This window comes from Aedes albopictus, chromosome 3 (genome assembly GCF_035046485.1).
Source record: "Aedes albopictus strain Foshan chromosome 3, AalbF5, whole genome shotgun sequence".
NCBI lineage: Eukaryota > Metazoa > Arthropoda > Insecta > Diptera > Culicidae > Aedes > Aedes albopictus.
In genome coordinates this window covers 117,220,161-117,241,051 of record NC_085138.1, presented here as the reverse complement: position 1 = coordinate 117,241,051, position 20,891 = coordinate 117,220,161, and the positions used below count along the sequence as shown (strand labels likewise).

The 20,891-nt window shown below is 38.5% G+C and overlaps 2 protein-coding genes across 2 annotated transcripts; one reads left to right on the top strand and one right to left on the bottom strand.

Annotated features, from left to right (window-relative positions):
* Positions 1-3,850: 3,850 nt before the first annotated feature.
* On the top strand, positions 3,851-4,533 carry LOC109399298 (uncharacterized). Its single transcript, XM_019671733.3, has 3 exons — positions 3,851-4,129; positions 4,192-4,321; positions 4,378-4,533. Exons 1-3 carry the CDS (start codon positions 3,872-3,874, stop codon positions 4,455-4,457), a joined length of 468 nt encoding a protein of 155 aa, XP_019527278.3. The 5' UTR covers positions 3,851-3,871; the 3' UTR covers positions 4,458-4,533.
* A 13-nt stretch (positions 4,534-4,546) lies between these two features.
* LOC109399296 (cytochrome P450 4C1-like) lies at positions 4,547-19,462 on the bottom strand. Its single transcript, XM_062859217.1, has 5 exons — positions 18,913-19,462; positions 18,460-18,715; positions 5,523-5,649; positions 5,193-5,408; positions 4,547-5,128 (listed from the first exon to the last, which is right to left on the bottom strand). The coding sequence occupies exons 1-5, from the start codon at positions 19,262-19,264 to the stop codon at positions 4,547-4,549; spliced, it is 1,533 nt and encodes a 510-aa protein (XP_062715201.1). The 5' UTR covers positions 19,265-19,462.
* Positions 19,463-20,891: the final 1,429 nt, after the last annotated feature.

Below are 20,891 nucleotides of genomic sequence, written 5' to 3'. Positions count from 1 at the left end.
ATACTTCCTCCTCCCAAATCTTGGTAATGACCCAGTGTAGTGCTCTCACTAGTGCTTTTCCACCGTATTTTAGAAGCTCGCTTGGTAGTTGATCTGCTCCAGCGGCCTTGTTGTTTTTCAACCGGCCAACCTCCTCCTCAATCTCTTGAAGGTCAGGGGTCGGAAGTCTTTCGTCCTGTGCACATACTCCTAGATCTGTTACCACGCCACCTTCGGTACTTGCAACGTCGCCATTGAGGTGCTCATCGTAATGCTGTCGCCACCTCTCGACCACCTCACGCTCGCTCGTGAGAATATTCCCGTGATTATCTCGGCACATGTCGGCTTGTGGCACAAAGCCTCTGAGCGAGCGGTTCAGCTTCTCGTAGAACTTTCGTGTGTCCTTAGCGCGGTACAGTTCTTCCATCGCTTCGCGATCTCGTTCTTCCTGCTGGCGCTTCTTCATCCGGAAGACTGAGTTCTGCCTGTTCCGCGCCTGTTTGTAACGTGCCTCATTCGCTCTCGTACGGTGTTGCAGCATTCTCGCCCATGCTGCATTCTTCTCGTTTTTCAACTGTTCACATTCGCCGTCGTACCAGTCGTTTCTGTGATTCGGAGTCGCGAAGCCTAGTGCTGTAGCCGAGGTACTACCTATGGCGGATCGGATGTCCCTCCAGCCATCTTCAAGTGTAGCTGCGCCAAGCTGCTCTTCCGTTGGTAGGGCCACTGCTAACTGCTGCGCGTAGTCTTGAGCCACTTCTACGTTACGAAGTTGCTCGATGTTGAGCCGCGGCGTTCGACTTCGACGCGTGGTGATAACTGTCGAAAGTTTTGAGCGCATGCATACAGCGACTAAGTAGTGATCCGATTCCCAGTTCATTGGTGGTGCCACAGCTTTGGTAGAAGGTAGCCGCTCGATGCCCGCTTTTCCACACTTTCTGTCCAGTCCAACAAAGTTCCTGCAACGCAACGATGTCGAAGTTGCGGGGATGTAGTTCGTCGTAGATTATCCTGTCACATCCTGCGAAACCTAGTGACTTGCAATTCCATGTTCCAAGTTTCCAATCGTAGTCCTTATTTCGTCACGTGGGTCTTTGCCGATTGTATCGAGTCGTATTTTCTCCTATGTTATTCGCAATGGGGATTTTTACGGGTGGCTAATTGGGCCTACGCCAACACTCCTGTCTCGCCGGAGGGCCATCGTGCCAGTTCTGTTTAACGTCCCAACCAACACTGGGACGACCACGCTGATGGGGCTACCACCTTGGATCTAGCTGGGCGTGGTGCAGCGTTTCTTACTCAGCCGCTGGATGCCAGAACAGACGCTGTTTGAGCCGCACCTCCTTGGTGAACAGACACTCGGATCGTACCTCCTCAATCTAGCTGAAGTCAGAAGGACAACAGTGCCCAGGCTGCACTACCAGCTAAGCACACAACTCTTAGCTGGCGGTCTTTGTCATCGCTTGACCCGTGGAAGCATGAGGTAGGAAATTGTGAGGACCAGAGCTATATTGGACGCTCTCCTTATCGACTCACCGTTTTGCAGCCCAAAGATTGATCGTTGTTGTTCTTTTATGCTGAAGATTGATCTGAGCTATCCTAACCGCAGCTACTACCCAAACTAGGTAAGATTAAACTCTTCGCAACAACAGCGCAACAAAGAACAGCAACAATAAAACCAAATCGGTATCGATTGGAAAACGCCAAAGGCGAGGATACACAGAATGCACTGTGGAAATCGCAAAATGCGAAACCATATAGGTGAAAATTTAAACTAATTAACAACATCTTCATAATCCCGCCCTTATTTAACCTCAAATGAGACTAAAGAAGGACAGCTGATTGTCTCGGAGAAACACAAGTCCACTGCACCATTGCTGGTTAGCGCAGTAAGGGCTACATACTGTGGAGGGCGCCCTGGTACTCCACAGGCTCCGTTTGCGGTTAGGTTTTTATTAGACCCCCCTAGCCATTCATTCCTAGGCACGGTAAGCATAAAGCCGCATCACACCATGAATTAGGGGTCACCTGTTGGTGGATTCTTACCAGTGGAACAGGCGGTCCGTAGTGTTATTCTTAGCCAGTAGAGACAATCGCTACCGACACTACACAGCTATCTAGGCTGATCGAGAAAAGAAGTTAATATTGATGATCAACTTCATACGGACTCGAACAGCCGTTAGAAAAACAAGAAGTTTGACCGATGGAATAAAAATGCTCGAAAAACCCTTCAATAACATTATTTTGTGATTGTAGGTTGTAAGCCAAGCTTCAAAACTTAAAAAAAAATAGAACAGGCTACAGGATGTTGAATATATGGTCTAAATAGTTACCACAAATATGAAAATTTGAGAGATACTCCAGTCTTTCATTTTGCTATTTTCGATCATAGGAAAGAGAATCAAGAAGAACGGGTACTAGAACGGGTAAGAGAAAAAATGAAAAATCGTTTATGCCATAGTGCCATCCACCCTCGAAATCCAATCAGTATCACAAAATTTTAAATTGTAGAGTACTATTTAATCGGACATAGGGTCCTGTACCATGTGGACAGGTGTACACGTACAGTATCTTACTCAATATAAAAACTCAAATCAATCGGTTTAAAATTGACTTAGTTATACCGGCAAGTGCCCAAAATAGGTACGGCTAAAATATAAACGACTCATAAGAAAGTGATCATTCGTCATAAATAATTCCAAAAGTCCCAGTGAAGAAACAGGGGTGTAAGCAGTAATAAATAACAAAAGTTCCATAAACAAATAGAAAAGTGCATGAATAAATCAAAAGTTTCCATAAATAATTGATTTTTGAGCAATTAAAAACATCAAAAATGCAATGAATAATTCAACTGTTGCAATAAAAAAAGCCAATTTTTCAACCAAAAAACTTCGAATTTTCCATAAATAAATCCGATTTTTCCATAATAAATTGGGAAATTCACAATAAAAAATATCTAAAAAGCAATAAATAATTCAAAAAGTGCAATAACAAAAAAATAAATTATCAATAAATGTCAAAAAAACGAGCAATAAACGTAAATGCATTTTGAGTCAAAAATTACATAGACCATGCGGCGAAGCCGCATAGAGGATTGAGGAACTGAGGCGGCAGAAGGCCGCCGAAGTTTCCGATATCCGATGCACCGCAACTGCATCGATTCGGTTCTAGGCAAACCACAGATTCAAGAATTTGCCCGGTATAATGCAAACATAGATGTTATCCCTTTTTTTAGGTCCGACGAGCGATAGCGAGTTCGGACAGCAAGCAATTGCTTGGTAAATTGCAATCATAGTTACGCAAGCTTTTCAGTGGATTCAATCATATAAGTGCGATTCAGCATTTCACTGTCTCATACTTTTCTGCATTTGTTTTTCATGGGTAATTTCGCCATTTTTTATTGCATTTTTTGAATTTTTTATTGCTTTTTCGATATTTTTTTATTGTGAATTTTCTAATTTATTATGGAAAAATCGGATTTATTTATGGAAAATTCGAAGTTATTTGGTGGGAAAATTGGCTTTTTTTATTGCAACAATTGATTTATTCATTGCATTTTTGACGTTTTCAATTGCTCAAAAATCAATTATTTATGGAAACTTTTGATTTATTTATGCACTTTTCTATTTGTTTATGGAACTTTTGTTATTTATTACTGCTTACACCCCTGTTTCTTCACTGGGACTTTTCGAATTATATATGGGAAATTTAGTATTTATTATGGAACGTTTAATTGTCTGCCAATAGGTACACCTGCCCAAATGGTACAAGACCCTATGACTCCTATTTTCTTAAATGTCCACAAATTACGATAATTGATGCAATGTAGCTAATTTGTTGCTTTTTAAAGCATGCACCAGATAATGTCAGTCACAGTCGTTCTACGTGTACAATGCAATGCACTCCCTATCTACTCTATCTGCTGATATGCATGATCATCGTTACAGCATCATCCCGGTGCACCATAGCCTGCGACGAAGATGACGATGATGTACCGGATAGCCGCTCATCCGAAGAATCAACAACGCCAGGTTACAGTATCGAGTCCATCTACGCGGAATGCAACGATTCGTTCGTAACGACGATGGAGTATTTGGAGACCCTGAACAAAACCGGCCGTTTTCCCGAGGAGTCGGATCTGACACCTTTGGTAAGGTTTTATTAGAGCAAATTGAGTAACTCATATCTTAACGGGCGTTTTGTGAGTTACAGTGTTTTCTCCGTTGTTTCCTGCACAAGAGCGGGGTGTACGATGAGATGGAAAACGTAATAGGTGAAATGGCCGTTGAGATTGGTTGGGTTGAAAATTTGCAAACCATAGATAAGTGTGTAGAGGAAATGGGTAAGTGTGAATACGATATTTTGGAGAGCATTTACAAATGGCGCAGCTTATTTTAGATGGTACTCCATGCCAAAGGGCGTACAGTTTGGTCCAATGCGTAACGGAGAACAACTTAAGGAAAATGTCTGATTCATGATAAAGGATGTGATATCGATGAAAAGGAACCTCATCATTCGCTACATAAATATATTCAAATTTTATTTGATAACTTCTTTTTCTTATCTTTTACTCTCTACGCTCTAAGCTAACAGTATGTGGAATTGCCAAATTTAAAGAAATTTGGTAATGATACTTAATATCGTTGTACTTCAAATCGGTGCTTAGTTTGAAATTTTTCAAAATCAACGCCAACAAAATCTTCAAGCTCATCATAGCATACCGAAAGCCAATGCAGCCACGTGGTCCTCCACTGAAGGGGAGATGTGCATAAGGATGCCTTCGTTTCGCTTCCTCTCCAATAAACCGATCAGGATTGAACCGCTCGAGGTCCGATCCCCAAACGTCACTTCGACGGTGTAACGCGTATATATTCATTAGAAGCACAGTTCCTTTTGGAATTAGATGTCCGTCCAGTACAATATCTCGAATGTTTTCCCGTGCAATCAGTGGAGCTACCGGAATCATCCTCATCGCTTCCTTCAGTACCGCTTCCACGTAGACCAGTTGTTTCAAAGTATCCATGTCGAAGAACATATCCGGAGAAGTCACGACCTCCTTCACCTCCTGATAAGCCTTCTCTTGGGATTCGGGATTCATTGCAAGCAGCAAACAGGTGTGCGCCAATTGAGTGGCTGATGTTTCATTCCCCTAGAACAAAACTCAAAACATAAACGATATAATTCAGCATAAAAAGTACCCCGCAACAACAAACCGCAACAATCATCGTGTAGACGTGGTCGGAGATCTCCTGGTCGCTGAAGCTGTAAGCATCCTTCATCATCAAGGGCATCTTCATCAGTTGATCTATGAAAATTTGCGGTCTTTTAAAGCTCCCCGCCTCGTCGTTCTCCCGAATCGTTTCCCCATCCTCCAACGTTTCCCTTTCATCAAAAAGGGACTTGATTTCGACATGCTTTTCGGCGATAATCTTCCCACAGCAAAAAGGAAAAAAAAAACGAAATACACCGACCAAGAAAAGACCAACTCATTATGGATGCAAATTGCTTAAAATGTTCGGAGAACCCAAACTTTTTTTCTATACCTTATCCGTAAACTGATGACACGTGCTGATGGCTTTCATTTCATCGCGATACAGCGTGGTGAACTGGTAGATGAAATCGTTGTGCAGTGGGAAGCTCAGAATTCGTTTGCCAAGGGCTGTCAGGGCACTGTGGAGTAATGATATATCAATAACCTTAAAATTATTAATTATTTGGTAACTTGGGTCGCAGTGCTATTAGTACATAATCTTACGCACCCAAATTTATCCTATTCAAAACCAAAGCAATTATTGCTTAGGGGAACGAAGCCCAAAATGCCAAGATGGGGTAAAATGGCCCAACTCATAAAATCATTCCTGAATGGGACTTCACCATTACTATGGGTGAATGGTATCATGGTTGAATGTTCTTTCTTGAAGCTAGGCCGCCAAACACACGAAAAATATTTTTATTTCTCAGTGAAATTAGGCAACTTCCGGTTTTTGTGCTTGCAATTAAGGTTTTCTGGTGATTTTATAACCAGCCATGTGCCATGTGGAACGAGAAAGGAACTTCAAACGAACTACGAAAATCATCCGGAGGTATTTGCAGAAAGACCCCCTGTCTCCAGTGAAAATGCCTGGAGAAACACTAGGATGATCCCAGGAACATCGGAAATAATTACTAGAGGAACTCTAGAAAAAATACCTCAATATCTGGGAAGGCTTCTCAAATTGAATTCTACGACACATTTCTGGTACAAATTTGGGGACAAATTCTGGACTAGCTGTTAAGGAATATGTGAAGGTACCGAAGGAGAAACTCACATGAAAATGTCCCCGCCTCATTGTAGCACTGGTGTGTCTTTATTAGAGTTGGAAATTTCCTCTGGAATTCTGCCAGTTTTTATCCGAGGCTCCTCCAGAAACTCCTTTGGAGGATTTCTTCATTTTCCGACTATTTGTGAAAACCCAGGAGATACTCTTGAAAGAATTTCTTACAACAAATAAAATCTGTATAAATTATTTAAGAAATTGTTGGAGAAATTTCTCAAGATAGTTTATCAATCTACAGTGTATCAAACAATTGTCCGTACAGCAAATTTTTTGTCAAAGTAATTTTTCATTCAAATAATTATAACTTTTTTATACGTCAATCAAAAACGCTGAAATTTTGACGAATCATGAATCATACATCAATGCTCCATTGGTGAAATTTTGAGCGAGATCGAATAGGTTTTTTGAAAGTTATAGAAGTTTTAGTAAAACTTATAAGATTTTTGAACACATTTTTAAAACATTTTATCTCAATATGTACTCGATGATTTTTTTTCATTTTTTTTTTTGTATTACAGCTTTAACCTAAGGCTCTTTCACATGCAGCAACGTTTGAGGTTTTACATTCAATACAAAAAATATGAAAAATTTGCTTATGTAGTTGACGATATTTAAAAAATACCATATTTTGCACATATAATCTGCCAAACGTTTTCCACCAATAAAAGTGTATTACTGAACGAAAAATGCATAGGACCTACTCTTCATATGTAGTTTAGTAGGTCCTTTATAAAAATATTACATTAAGAGCGTTTAAAAAAGTTGAAAACACTTGACATTTTTATTGATTAAAATATGATAAATTTCCAAATAATTCTCTGAACATATACAGATTTTTCATATTTTTTGTAGTGAATATTAAACCTCAAACGAACTGCATATGAAAGCCTTAGGTAAAAGATTGGAAAAGTTCCATCAAGTATATATTGAGATATAATGTTTTGAAAATGTGTTCAAAAATCTTATAAGTTTTTACTAAAAGTTCTATAACTTTCAGAAAATTCGAACTCGCTCAAAATTTCACCAATGGAGCTTCAATATATGGTTTATGGTTGGTCAAAATTTCAGCGTTTTTGATTGACGTATAAAAAAGCTATAAACATTTGAATGAAAAATTATTTTGACCAAAAAATTGCTGTAGAATATCTGAGAGAATTTCAGAATCAACATCCGGAGCGATTCAAGACGAACCTGCAGAATTTGCAAATGAGCTTCTGGAGAAATCGAAGAAGGATGTCCCCAAGATTTTCTTATGTCTTATGTAAACCCTACTGTTCCAATAGTAAGATTACTCCTTTTAATCCAACTTCGATTCCTCTAGATGTTTCTTCTGGTAATTCTCAAGTAGTTCCGTTAGGGATTCCTCAAAGAGTTCCTCCTGAAATTCCTCCTTTTAAGGATTCTTCTGAGATTCTGAGGGTTTCTTTAGTATTTTTTGGGAATTGCTTCCAGATTTTCTTTTAAAATTCTTCCAGTAGTTCCCGAGCAGAAGAAAATAACAAGAGAATAACATATCAAGGTATTTATCTCAAATACTACCATACCTTGATATGCCCTTCATTAGGTGGTAATAAGAGGCAAAATAACAAAAACGAATTCCAAAATTTTGTATAAATAACACCTAGAGAATAACAAGTCTTGTTATTTCAATAATGAATGCATGCCTAAAATTTCAAGTGCTGTATTTGTTATCCCAAAGTTATTGAATTACAAACAAATAACATTTCTTGTTATTAAATGTTTCATTTGTTCGATGATTTCATGACGAAATAACAAATTTTGATCTTCGGTTATTTTTACTGCTCAACCAACAAATACTAAATCAATACCAAACTCTGCTCAAATACCTCCAACTGTTATTGTTATGTTCTCATAACATTTCGTAGAATAACGCAGCAATGACAATTTTAGGTATTAGAGCACATGTTGCTCTTCGCATGGTATTTGTAAGGTATGCCCTTCTGCTCGGGTTTCTTCTAAAACGTGGTATGCCATCAGTTCCTTCTGAGATTTCTTCAACAGACCTTTTTGTGTTTCCTCAAAAAGCTCCTGTTGTGATTTTTTTAAGATTCCTTCTGGGTAAATCTATAAAGCTTTTTTTTGGGATTCCTTCAGGAGATTTTTTTCGGGTTTCGTCAGGAGGAACTCCTTTCTGAGATTAGTTCTTTCTAGGCAGGCTTGATAATCCTCCTCGAAATCAAAAAAGTTTGGCAACATGCTCTAGAGCGGTGTTTTGCACTCAGGCAAATAAACCTAAGATTATCATAAGGTCTAACTTATGAAATGGCCTTTAAACAATTCATAACGGCTAGAACGATTTTCATAAGGTCGGTCTATGACACATAATTGACTCACATTTTGGCTTTTATACACATTAAGCAACACGATATTCTCAAGCGTCGATAGCCGCGTGGGTTGGGCACGAGCTCAGTGATCTCGACGTTCATGGATCGATTCCAGTCTGCATCATTTTGTGATTTTTCTGCTCTTTCCATAAGTTTATCTTATGTAATTAGGTCATAATAAGCATGTTCAATGTTCATAAGGTATTCTTATGGCATCCATACTTTACAGTTATGGCTAAATTTCATAAGGCATTTTGATGAAGTTCGGTAGTTTACTTGGCTGAGTGTGCTTTTGCCTCGTCGCGAGGGAGCGAACGAACCCCAAACAGAGAGGCAATGAAAACTGAGCGAGGAAGAGGGGAACGAAAAAAAAAACCGATGATTATTTCGGGTTTTTGAGTGAGATTTTCGCCTCGAGAGTCTTTCTTTGTATCGGAGTGGAACTCGCGAGAGCTTTTTGAGTGTGAGTGGACGTGAGAAACACAACAAGCAATTATGAGTGTTGGACAAACTCCTCGCTGTGCGGCCAGCTCGCGCTCGGTGCTGTTGAGGATGTGCGTTGTGATTTCTGAGTTTTATTTTCACTCCTCAGAAAATCGCCAAAATCGCTTCCTCATTTTCTCGCGAGGGAGTTTCTGTCAAGCCTGCTTCTAGGATTCCTCCAGGAGTTACTTCACCGGTTCCTCCCGGAGCTCATTCTGAGATTTCTCTAGGAATTCTTTCTCAGATTCGTCCAGTATTTTCTTCTGTGATTATTCCATCTGGGACTCTACCAGAAGTTTTTTTTTATTATAGGAAATCATTTCGGGATTACGGTTTTAAATTTCTCCCGGATGCCTCCAGGATGTCTTTATAGCATTTCTCCAGGAGGACCTTCATCGGTTCTTCCCACAAAACTTTCTGGCGTTCCTCCAGAATTTTCTTTCTGTCATTACACCAGGTTTTCTTTCTGGATTTCCTGCAGGAATTGCAACCGAGGTTTCTTCAAGAATTCCTTCGGAAGTTCTTTCAAGATTTCTAGGAACATTGTTTATATTTTCTCGGCAATATTTATTATGCAAACACTAGGAAAACTACATTTTTTCTCGCTGCGACGTTTTGGTCCAGGCTTGGAGCGGAAAAATTGTTGTTCGCGTAATGTTTGCATAAGACTGCCTAAGTGCCTAGCCAACAGAATCAATGTGCCAAGATGATATCCAGTTGAAATTTTATCCAATTACTTTCAAGATTTTTTTTTTTCAGGAATTCCTCTCCAGGAACTTCTTCGGGGCACCTTCTGGATTCCTCCAAGATATCCGAGGTTCCTCAATTCCTTCTGAAAATTCTCTAGAAATTAAGTCAGCGATGCATCCGGCGATGTAATCCTACTGAAATTTCTCCAAGGAATTCTTCTAAGATTCCTCCAAGAAGATCTTTCTGAGACTCTCTTAGATGAGTTTTTATTATTATTAAATCACTTAGGGTTAAGATATGACGAAGACACACATCGAATTTTCAAGAGCACAAATCTGAAGTATCAAATATCAGTTTGTGCTGAATATTTGATCATTTGGTTACCCACTGATTGTGACCAATCGATCAACTTTTCAGCGCAACCCGTCGTTTGGTTCTTCAAAATTGTGCTCTTGAAAATTTGGGGTATGGCTTCGTCATATAATTTACAGGTCTTTTGTCCATTAGGGCACTCGTGAGCAATTACAATTGGCAGCTGCACTTACACTGTGTACACTCCGACTAGAAAATTATTTCAAGTTTATATCATATTGTGTTATGATGTTATAATATTTATCTATAACTTATTTTGTTATAAACTAGATGAAGGATGATGTTAAAATAACTAAAATTGTAACAAAAAGTACACTGGTCTAATCAAGATTTAACCTATTTTGTTATAATCAGATCAAAATTATAACAAAATGTGATAATAACAGCCTCCATATTGCTGTTTTGTATCAAAATTTGATATAATTTTGTAATATTGCTTCCAAATGTCGAAGACTCAAAACTAAATTATAATGCAATGAGTTAGCCTTATAACATAACGTGATGTAATTGAGTTACATTATTTTGAAAACATCAAGGATGTTCAACATGATAATATCACAATGAGTTATAAATAGCATGGTTTGTTAGGACTATGTTATATTTTTGTTACAATTCTCTAGTCGAGCATTTTATACTTCTAAGGCATTGATAAAGTAAATAAAGGTTATGTGTATTTTGATTTTGAGGATCTACTTGGGTCAATGAAGAGAATTGTCAGACAAAAGTGGCACAAAACTAGCAACAAAGAAGGCGCGGCGATTACTCTTTATCCCAACTGGTAACAGATAAGGACATGAGCTCGACATTTTTTGTTGCAGACAAAATGGAAGCTGAATTTGTTGCGTACTTTTCAACTCGTGAATAATCAATTATTACTCATCCAAAGTCGAAACTGTTTAATGATAGATCTTCACCAGAGTTGCAGTGTTTACTGACTCGAAGATACCGTTCGAAAATCGCAATACAAGGCTTAAAAATCTCTAAACTCGTGGTGTACGATGTTTATCCTATTATTTTCAAGTTGAGACAAACTTATATCGCATTGGGTGGATATAACAACAAATACATGCTACGACATTGTCATCATGGGAGTCTCCAGTTAGCCTAGTGGTTAAGACTATGGATTTCCAATCTAGAGACGGCAGGTTCGATTCCCGTTCCAGTCGGGAAAATTTTCTCGACTCCCATAGTGTATTGTACTTGCCTCACAATATACAAATTCATGCAATGGCAGGCAAAGAAAGCCCTTCCATTAATAACTGTGGGAGTGCTCAAGGAACACTAAGTTGAAGCGAGGCAGGCTAAATCACTGACTTGGGTATATTTTAGTACATATTCATGATAGATTGAATGGTCCAAATTTATGTCCTTTTTGAAGGTCCTTGGATAATGGATATCTGTAATACGTTGATGCAGTAGCAAAAGTTAGTATTTTGACTTATGCCGTTTTTCTTTTTGATCCAGTTCCAACCAGGGTTTGATCTGGATGATATCACATTTTCAACCGCAACCCGACTTTAGTTTTGCTTGTACTAAAGTTTGTTTGACGTTTGTTTGTTTACACATTTTCCGCCAATCCAGTTCCAATCCAGGTTAAACAAGAGAAACACTTATCGTGCGCAACCAGAGCACACCAATACTATCATTTACTCAGTACAGCAGCGGAAGCAAATGAAGAAAAACGTACCTTGGCAAAGAAAGTTTTCAAAAAGAAGTGTTGCGTGTCTTTTTACAAAGAATTAGTGCTCAATAGGAACTTGATTTAAATACCGACACTCTCAAGTTCAAAATTATTAATTTATTCCGCTTTTTCATGCTCAACACATTCATGATATCTAATCTGAAATAAGCGTTTTGACCCGATATCCCTCGTAAAAAGGCAGGGAATGAAATTATCAGCAAATTGAGACGAAAATGGGCCTTTTCCGAGCAACCAAACAGTTCAACGATTCTTTTTTCAGCGAGAAATGTTTATCGGTCGCTGCCGTTGTCCACGACCGAAGATAGCCGAAAACTGAAAATCGCTCTTGCCATTTTCGCTATCCAACTTTATCGCCTTGCCGGTTATCGCGATAATTGTCAGGAGGCAAATAACAAAAATTGTGCCGCCAACGGGATTCGAACCAAGACCCTCCACAAAAATGTTTCCTAGCACGCACCATAACCACGCGGCTACACAAGCTGCTCGAGAGGTGGAAGAAATTTGATGCATAAAAGCTACTTTTGGTTGCGACGGCGAAACGGAAAGACGGACAAAGAGCAGAGAGTAAACCAGTCGGCTTTTCATTGCTGGTGATATTCCATTTTCGGCGCTGCGGGACGAGCGAGAACACATTCTCGGGAGAAATCCGGGTCTGAATTTATCGCACGTCTTTTTTCGCCGATAATGCGTGTGAGCGAGTTTTCTATGATCGCGATCGTGATCGATAATTTCACTCCCTGTAAAAAGGTAAACACTCCGCTTTCACGATTGTGTTGGTGAACATTTCGACTGAAGTATAAATTTATGCTCCACGTAAGGAGGCACAATCCAACCTGTTAAATTCCATAGAGAAAAAATAGGATGCCTTCCCCTTGTCTTTATCCCAAATGGTGATTTGATGTTGCATGAAGAAGAAGAAGAGCGATGATGTTTTGAAAAATCCCTATCCCTATAACACAGGGGAAGATTTTAAAATGCCTCTATAAAATCTAAAACAAAATTTAATTAACCCTCAAAAGCCCTAGACGAACCACTTTTTTTCAATCGGGTACTACTCAAAGACCATACAATCAAACAATTTGAAACCAATTTTAAATTGAATGCGGTTAGTTGATCTTCCAATATCTGGGTGTGGCATCCCCCCTGACCCCTCCCCCCTTTCTGGGTATTGAGAAATGCCTTGCCACGGGGGTATTTTTAGGCAATTTAATTGAATATCACACATATTATCATTCTGAAATTTGTATTGTAAAATGTATTTGGCCAAAAAATGATCGCTCTGTGCTATGGGCATGCCACCGCTACGGAACCAGTTCCGGACGTTCAGGTTTCCGGACATAATCTCCGGAAGAACCTGCTACATACTGTTTACTAAGGTTCGCATTCATAATCTTTTTTTGCGGCTTCAAATATTGAATTTAGAAGTATGATGTCTTAGAAAAGTTTGTTCTATATACTTAATTCTTTATTTTAAAATTTTCACCTAGATGATTAATCCACCTATAAGTGCGATAGTAATTCACTTTTCTCAAAAATAGAGATAGAGTATTGGTGTCTTCTACAAAGTTGCAGAAAAGGGTATTATTGGAAAGTTTGCCGAATAAACTATTACCTTATTTGCTCAACTTTAAGAGTTATGTGTCATTGTTTGTGGACGACCCCTTGTAATAGGTTTTCGGATATAACTTTTTCTATGGATTTTTAGGATTTTTCGAGTGTTCTACAAAGTTGTTCTTTGTGATGGAATACACCTTATTCTGCTTTTTTCTTCGTACTGGATTAACGCTCCAAGTGGTACAGCGCCTGTATCTCAACTTTCCAAAAATTTCAAAAACACTATGGAGTTTTTGGTGAAATTCTTTTTTTTTTTTTTAATGATTATAATACTCCTCTAAAAATTATTACTGTAAACTCTCATGCAATTACAGCTTAGATTCCTACGTACTCCACTTGCTTGAAATTTCTTCAGAAACTTTTTTTGGCATTAATTCAATAATTTCCATAAGAATCCACCAGGAAGTCTTGTTGGAATTCCTCAACCGATTCCTGCTGGTAATGTACCAAGAATTCTTGGTGGACTACTAAGAACAATTACTGTAGAAATCTCAGCTGATATTGTTTGAGAAATTCCAGCAAGAATTCCTAAAAAGAATAGTAGAAATATCTGAAGGAGTCCTAGCAAGAATTTCAGGTGATGTTGCTAGGGAAATTCCTAAGGTATCCTTGAAAAATCTCTGGAGCAATCACAAATGGAATTCCTATAGGAACCCTTGGAAGAATCACATGCAGCAAATGTAAAGGAATCTTTGGAGAAACCTCTGGGGCAATCTCAGCAGAAATTTCGAGAGAAATTCCATTATTAATTTGTGGAGGGGTTTCAAGAGGATTTCTCAAAATACTTTTTCTTGGATTCCTCCAAAAGTTTCTCTTTGCATTTTTCTAAGCATTTCTCCAAGAATTCCTTCAGGACCTCATTTACGAAAAAAAACTCTAGAATGCCCAGTCCACAGGAATTTCTACAAAAGCTTTTTTTGTGATTTTTATAGGTTTTTTTTTTTCATAACATTCCTCTACAAATTTCACTTCAAACTACCCCAAAATGCCTGCTTGGTTAAAACCACGAATTCCTCAAGTTGTTCTTCTAGTAATACCTCTTGGAATTTATCAAAGAATTCTTCTGGGATTACCTCTAAACATTCTTGTTGGGATTTCTTGAATTATTATTGATTGGATTCGTCCACTAACTACTACTGTAACTTCTCTTCTGTAACATGTTTCTAGGGATTGTTTTAGGAATTTCTCTTCGTTTTCTTATTCGAAGTCTCCTTCAGATTCCTTTTAGAAATTAAGTTGAAATTGATTCAGATTTCTCGAGGAATTCGTGGTGGGAAACCTCTTGGGAATCTTGCAGGGATTCCTCAAGCCATTAATTACAGAAATTATTCAGCAATTCCTGGATGATTCTTAAAAGCTATTACAGCAAAAATACCATCTGGAAATGCTTGTGAAATCCCAGCAGAAATGCTTGGGGAAATCCTGGTAGGAGTTCCTGAAGGAATCACAGCAAGAATTCATAGAAATATTCCGGGAGGATTTGAATAAACTGTAGAATGTTTCTTAAAGGGACATTCCTAGCCGAGGGAAGAATCCCGGCAGAAACTTCTAGCACAATCTCATCAGGCATTCCTGGAGGATTTCTATGATTTCTCAAAATATTTCTCCAGCATTTTTTGTAGGGATGAATGCTGGGATTCCTCTGAAGATCCCTCCGGAATTTCTGCTTGAAATTCTTCTCCAAGGATACCTCTAGGAATTCCTCTTGCAATACATCCAGTTAACAACAGGGATTCCAAAAATACCTTCTGGAATTTCTTAAGAAATTCTTGCTGAGATTTCCATGGAATATCTCCAATAAATATAAATATTGCTCTTTGAAGTCCTGCAGGAATTACTAGAGGATTCTCTGCAGATATTGCATTGGAATCCCAGAAGAAAAAATCAGGAGGGTACCTACCTGAAATGTCTAGAAAAACCCCAATAGAAGTCCTGGAGCAATTCCAGCAGTAGTTCATAATATATTCTCAAGAGGATTCCCAATATGAATTACTTATTTCTGGAGAAATCCATGAATAAATTACAGCAGGAATTACTGGAGGAGTCCCAGCAAGAAATTCCTATTGGAAATGCAAGAAGAATTGAGGAGTCCAGGTGCAAAGGGGTGTAAGTGATCATTTTGTCGATTTTGAGCTGAGCATATAAAAAATTCTTATAATTTTAAGCTTTTAGGAACTTTTTCAAGATTATTTTTACGATGAATTACAATGAATCGGAGAAAATTGGGTCCATTTTGAAACCTTATACATTTTGCATGGGAGGAAAAAATAAAGGAAAACTTTATTTACTCAAATCTCATTTACTCGAAAGTATACTTTTGTCACTTTCACCCGTTTGCTTCTAACCCCTCTCAATTCTTGTGTGAGTCCTTGCAGAAATTTATGAAAGAATCTCAAGAGCAATTGCTGGAAGAATTCTTGGTCAAAACCTCTGAAAGAAGGTCAGGAGGAATTTCTGGGAGAGTCCATGGAGAAAGTCCTTCAAATGTCGCAATGAGAATTTCTGCAGGAATCCCAGCGGACATTTTTGTAGGATTTTTGAGAGCGAAATCTGAATGTATCCCGGAGAAATTCCTGAAGCAACCCTTGAAGTTATTTCTTCAGCAATCCTCGCAGGAATCGCTTAGAGAAGCTCATCAGGTTTTTCTGAAGACATTCCTCTTGCAATTTTCCTAAGGAGTTTTAAAAATATGTTTATACATATTCCTTTTGTGATACCTTCAAGGACTCCTCCAGAGATTTCTCTAAGGTAAGTTAATTAAATAATTTTTATTTTTTAACCAAAATTTAGAAAGAGGGAAAAGCCCCCGTGAGTGATTTCTTTTTCTATTTCTCCAAGGTATTCTATAGATTATGCTTGCGATTCATTTATAGATTTCTTCATGGATTCCTTAAGATTTTTTTTCTAAGAGTACCTACCAGCAGAAGTTGCTTCCCAGCTGGAATATTTCCGAAATAATCGAAACAAACGATGGAATCAAAACGAGATTTTTTTGAAAGAATCACAGTTGTAACCACTAGCGTGGCCAGATGTTCCTTTTTACTCGTTCTTCAGGAACAAACAAGAGAACGAGAATCAAGGAAGAGATGGAACTTGCTCTCACTTCTATTCCTCTGTTTCTCATGATTATAGAAGAGGATGAATGAGAAATAAGAAAAATAAGCCGGATCTAGTGGGTGCCCAGGACCGAAAGTAGTAAGTAAGTAGTGACTGTAATTGAGTGAGGTATTCCAGCAATAATTTCTGCAAAAATCATAGGAATTTCTCCAAGCATACTTCAGGATGGCTTTTTAGGATTTCACCCCCAAGTTGAGATGTAGACGCTGTTCCACTTGGAGCGTTAATCCAGTACAAAGAAAAAGCAGAAGGAGGTGTATTCCATTACAAAGAACAACTTTGTAAAACACTCAAAAAATCCTAAAAAACATAGAAAAAGTTATATTCGAAAACCTTTTACAAGGGGTCGTCCACAAACAATAACACATAACTCTTAAAGTTGAGCAAATAAGGTAATAGTTTATTCGGCAAACTTTCCAATAATACCCTTTTCTGCAACTTTGTAGAAGACACCAATACTCTATCTCTATTTTTGAGAAAAGTGAATTACTATCGCACTTATAGGTGGATTAATCATCTAGGTGAAAATTTTAAAATAAAGAATTAAGTATATAGAACAAACTTTTCTAAGACATCATACTTCTAAATTCAATATTTGAAGCCGCAAAAAAAGATTATGAATGCGAACCTTAGTAAACAGTATGTAGCAGGTTCTTCCGGAGATTATGTCCGGAAACCTGAACGTCCGGAACTGGTTCCGTAGCGGTGGCATGCCCATAGCACAGAGCGATCATTTTTTGGCCAAATACATTTTACAATACAAATTTCAGAATGATAATATGTGTGATATTAAATTAAATTGCCTAAAAATACCCCCGTGGCAAGGCATTTCTCAATACCCAGAAAGGGGGGAGGGGTCAGGGGGGATGCCACACCCAGATATTGAAAGATCAACTAACCGCATTCAATTTAAAATTGGTTTCAAATTGTTTGATTGTATGGTCTTTGAGTAGTAGCCGATTGAAAAAAAGTGGTTCGTCTAGGGCTTTTAAGGGTTAATTAAATTTTGTTTTAGATTTTATAGAGGCATTTTAAAATCTTCCCCTGTGTTATAGGGATAGGGATTTTTCAAAACATCATCGCTCTTCTTCTTCTTCATGCAACATCAAATCACCAAATGGTAACAGGTAATGACATGATCTCGGAAATTTGTGTTGCATACTTTTTAACTCATGAATAATCAATTATTTCTAACCCAAAACCGAAGCTATTTGGGGGTAGATTTTTAGAAGCATTGCAGTGTTTACCGATTCGAAGTTACCGCTAGAAAATCGCTTTGAGAGGCTTAAAAATCTCTAAACTCGTGGTGCACGATCTTTTTCCTATTCTGTTCAAGTTGGACAAATCTTATGTTTCATTGGGTGGACTGTTGCAACAAATGCATGTTGCGACATTGTCATTATTGTTGCGCGATGATTGAATTTTGATTCAGTAGTTTTTGGTACGAAAGAACATCTTTCAAGTGTTTGTAGATCTAGTAGATCATATAATCTAATTTCGGGACAATTTGGACTGTTCTCGATATGTTAAATACTTTTCAATCAATAAAAATAGTTTTCTTGATTTTTTAGTCTTATTCAACATGTTCTGCTACAAAGAACGTTGAGAATTCGAAATTTGTGTAGAAAAAAGTCGTTCCGAAAAGGTTAAATCCAACCGTTTTCAAATTTGTTCGAATCGTATAATTTGTTGATTTGAGTATCGATTATAATTATTGAGCTCTGAAGATGATCCAATCGCCGGATTGAAATGTGGTCGATAACCGTAAATTAAACAACGCAATTTATAAAGCAACGCTTAAACTCCCATAAATCTCCCTCTCATCCGCATTCGTACTCACACTTCCAAATTTTCGATGAAATCCTGCCGGCCATCTCTTTCGAGTGCTTTCCCACCCAACGATGTTCTGCAAATCATTTCCAGAGTGCACTCCGAGATGTACTCTAGCATGTTGCAGCTTGTGCCACTATCGGCATACTGCTCCAACCGCCCAATCAGTCTACGAGAACTATTGTTGAAGATAGACAGGAAACTCTGCAGAATCTTCGTGTTGAACGTCGAGTTCAACGTCTTGCGATGCACTTTCCAGGTGTCGTCTAGAACGAATACGATACATGAACAATCGGTGTTCTTTCGAGAGAGTCCATCAGGGTACGGCTTAATTTTATAAACTAATCTAAATCAGTTCCTCAGTAAACGACGATTTCTACCGATTTCTATCTACCGCCACGCCTCAAAACACACGAGAAAAATATTTAAAAATTAAGCCGCCCACTAATCAACAATTCCTCACATCTAGCAGCAAGCAATCCTTTCGGTAGTCGCACCACTTTGTAAACGTCGGGCTTCTCCTGGCAGTCGGGGTGGTTCAGAACGCGCTGAATCAATTCCGGATGAGACAGACATACCGCCACAATGGTACTGAACTGCAGCGTGAACAACCGATCATGCTGCCGGAAGCACTCGTACAAAGAACTGAACAATTCGTCGGGGCTTTTCCCCAAAGCCAACGGAAGATTACCGACCACCGGATAGTACGGTTTCGCCCGAGGAAGAGCACCCGCGAACTTCACTTTCTTCTGCCACTGGCGTTGGACTAGAACGGCTACCGTTATCGACAGGATGACCCACAGAAGGGCGATCATATCTCGTTCGGACCTCTGGGTGGGCACTTTTAACGGAATTCGACGCGATCAGGCAAAAATTCGCCAGTCAGCCTGCTAGACGACGGTCGGCGGAAAACTGCAGCATGAAATATTTGCCAGGTGGCCCTTTCCCGCCGCGCGCTGGCACGAATGGCTTTTCTTTTCGGAGTCAGGCAAGTGGGGTGAACGAGGTTTTCCAGTAGGTATGAGCAAGGGTCCATTTTAAAAAGTTTATTTTCATTAGGTGACTAGTGCGGGAGTTCACAATGGTCTAGGAAGGGAAAAGATGCATTTTTTTTTGTCTGGAAAAGACTGCTAAACAGAATATGACTTTGACTTTATTGAAAAAAATAATACTGAAATGGTATATGTGTCATCCAAAATGAACGAATCCCAAACAATCAGACATAAATAAGGGGATGAAACTTAGGGATGAAATTACAAACAAACAATTTCAAGGCACAGTCTGAATTTTTAACACAAAAAATCTTATCATATATTTTACAAAAATGAGAAATTTTTCGCAACACACTGAAACCTCCATTTGGGTTAAATCTATTTAGGTCCCTCCATTTAGGCGACGTTACCTAAATGGAATTTGACTGTGTTCAGAGCAGTTGGAGTACTCAAGATTACAGATAAAATTGGTTTACGTGAAAGAAAAGCAGAATTTAGAGTTGAGGGACGTTTACGGATTGTTTAAGGGTTAATAGTTTAAGAGTATCCGAGAACTCCCTCGAGTTTAGGCCATTTCATCTACACGCATAAACAGTAATCTATTTGAGCATTGAATGAAATTTATGCTAACACATCCTCATGTTGCTATGTGTTGTCAAGTGGTGAGTTCGTTTTCAGTTTGAGGACTTCTTTGCGTATACGTCATTGGATCTACCAGCGATTCTTTAAGGTTCTCCAAGAGCTCCCTTGAGTATAGGTCATCGAATCTACGAGTTGTATCTAAGAGCATTAATAATGAGATTTATACTCACACATCCCCAGGCATCTATGTTCTACCAAGTGTTGAGTTCTATGATTGTATAGCATATCCGAGAATTCCCTAGAGTTAAGACCATTTGATCTACAAGCGTAATCAGTGATCTATTGGAGTATTATGAATGAAATTTATACTTGCATAGCCTCATACAATTATGTACTGTCAATGCTGTCAAGTGGTGAGTTCTTTGTCAGTTTGAGAATCTCCAAGACCTTCCTTGAGTATAGATCATCGGATCTACTAACGTATTTGGTTTTCTCTAAGAGATTTATGACTAATATTCATACTCACACAACCTCAGGTAACTATGATCTATAGTATATATCTATAGTATATCTATCTTTATATATAAAGTTTTGAGCTCAAAGAATCTTTAAGGGTCTCCAAGAACTTCTTTGAGTATAGGTCATTGAATCTACGAGACCTACTAGTTGTATCTAAGAGCATTAAGAATAAGCTTAATACTCACACAGCACCAGGCATCTGTTCTATCAAGTGGTGGGTTCTATGATTGTATAGGAGTATCCGAGAACTCCCTGAAGTTAATATCATCTGATCTACAAGTGTAATCAGTGATCCATTTGAGCATTATTTATGAAATTTAAGCTTACACAGCCTCATGTAGCTATGTGC

What these genes read in the sequence shown, in the direction of transcription:
- LOC109399298 (XM_019671733.3), top strand. Translation starts at nt 3,872, where the DNA reads ATGCAATGCACTCCCTATCTACTCTATCTGCTGATATGCATGATCATC. An exon ending in AGTCGGATCTGACACCTTTG is followed by an intron (nt 4,130 to 4,191) that starts GTAAGGTTTTAT and finishes TGTGAGTTACAG; the next exon opens with TGTTTTCTCCGTTGTTTCCT. An exon ending in TAAGTGTGTAGAGGAAATGG is followed by an intron (nt 4,322 to 4,377) that starts GTAAGTGTGAAT and finishes AGCTTATTTTAG; the next exon opens with ATGGTACTCCATGCCAAAGG.
- LOC109399296 (XM_062859217.1), bottom strand. Translation starts at nt 19,264, where the DNA reads ATGATCGCCCTTCTGTGGGTCATCCTGTCGATAACGGTAGCCGTTCTA. An exon ending in GTCATCAGTTTACGGATAAG is followed by an intron (nt 5,409 to 5,522) that starts GTATAGAAAAAA and finishes TGCTGTGGGAAG; the next exon opens with ATTATCGCCGAAAAGCATGT. An exon ending in TCTACACGATGATTGTTGCG is followed by an intron (nt 5,129 to 5,192) that starts GTTTGTTGTTGC and finishes GTTTTGTTCTAG; the next exon opens with GGGAATGAAACATCAGCCAC.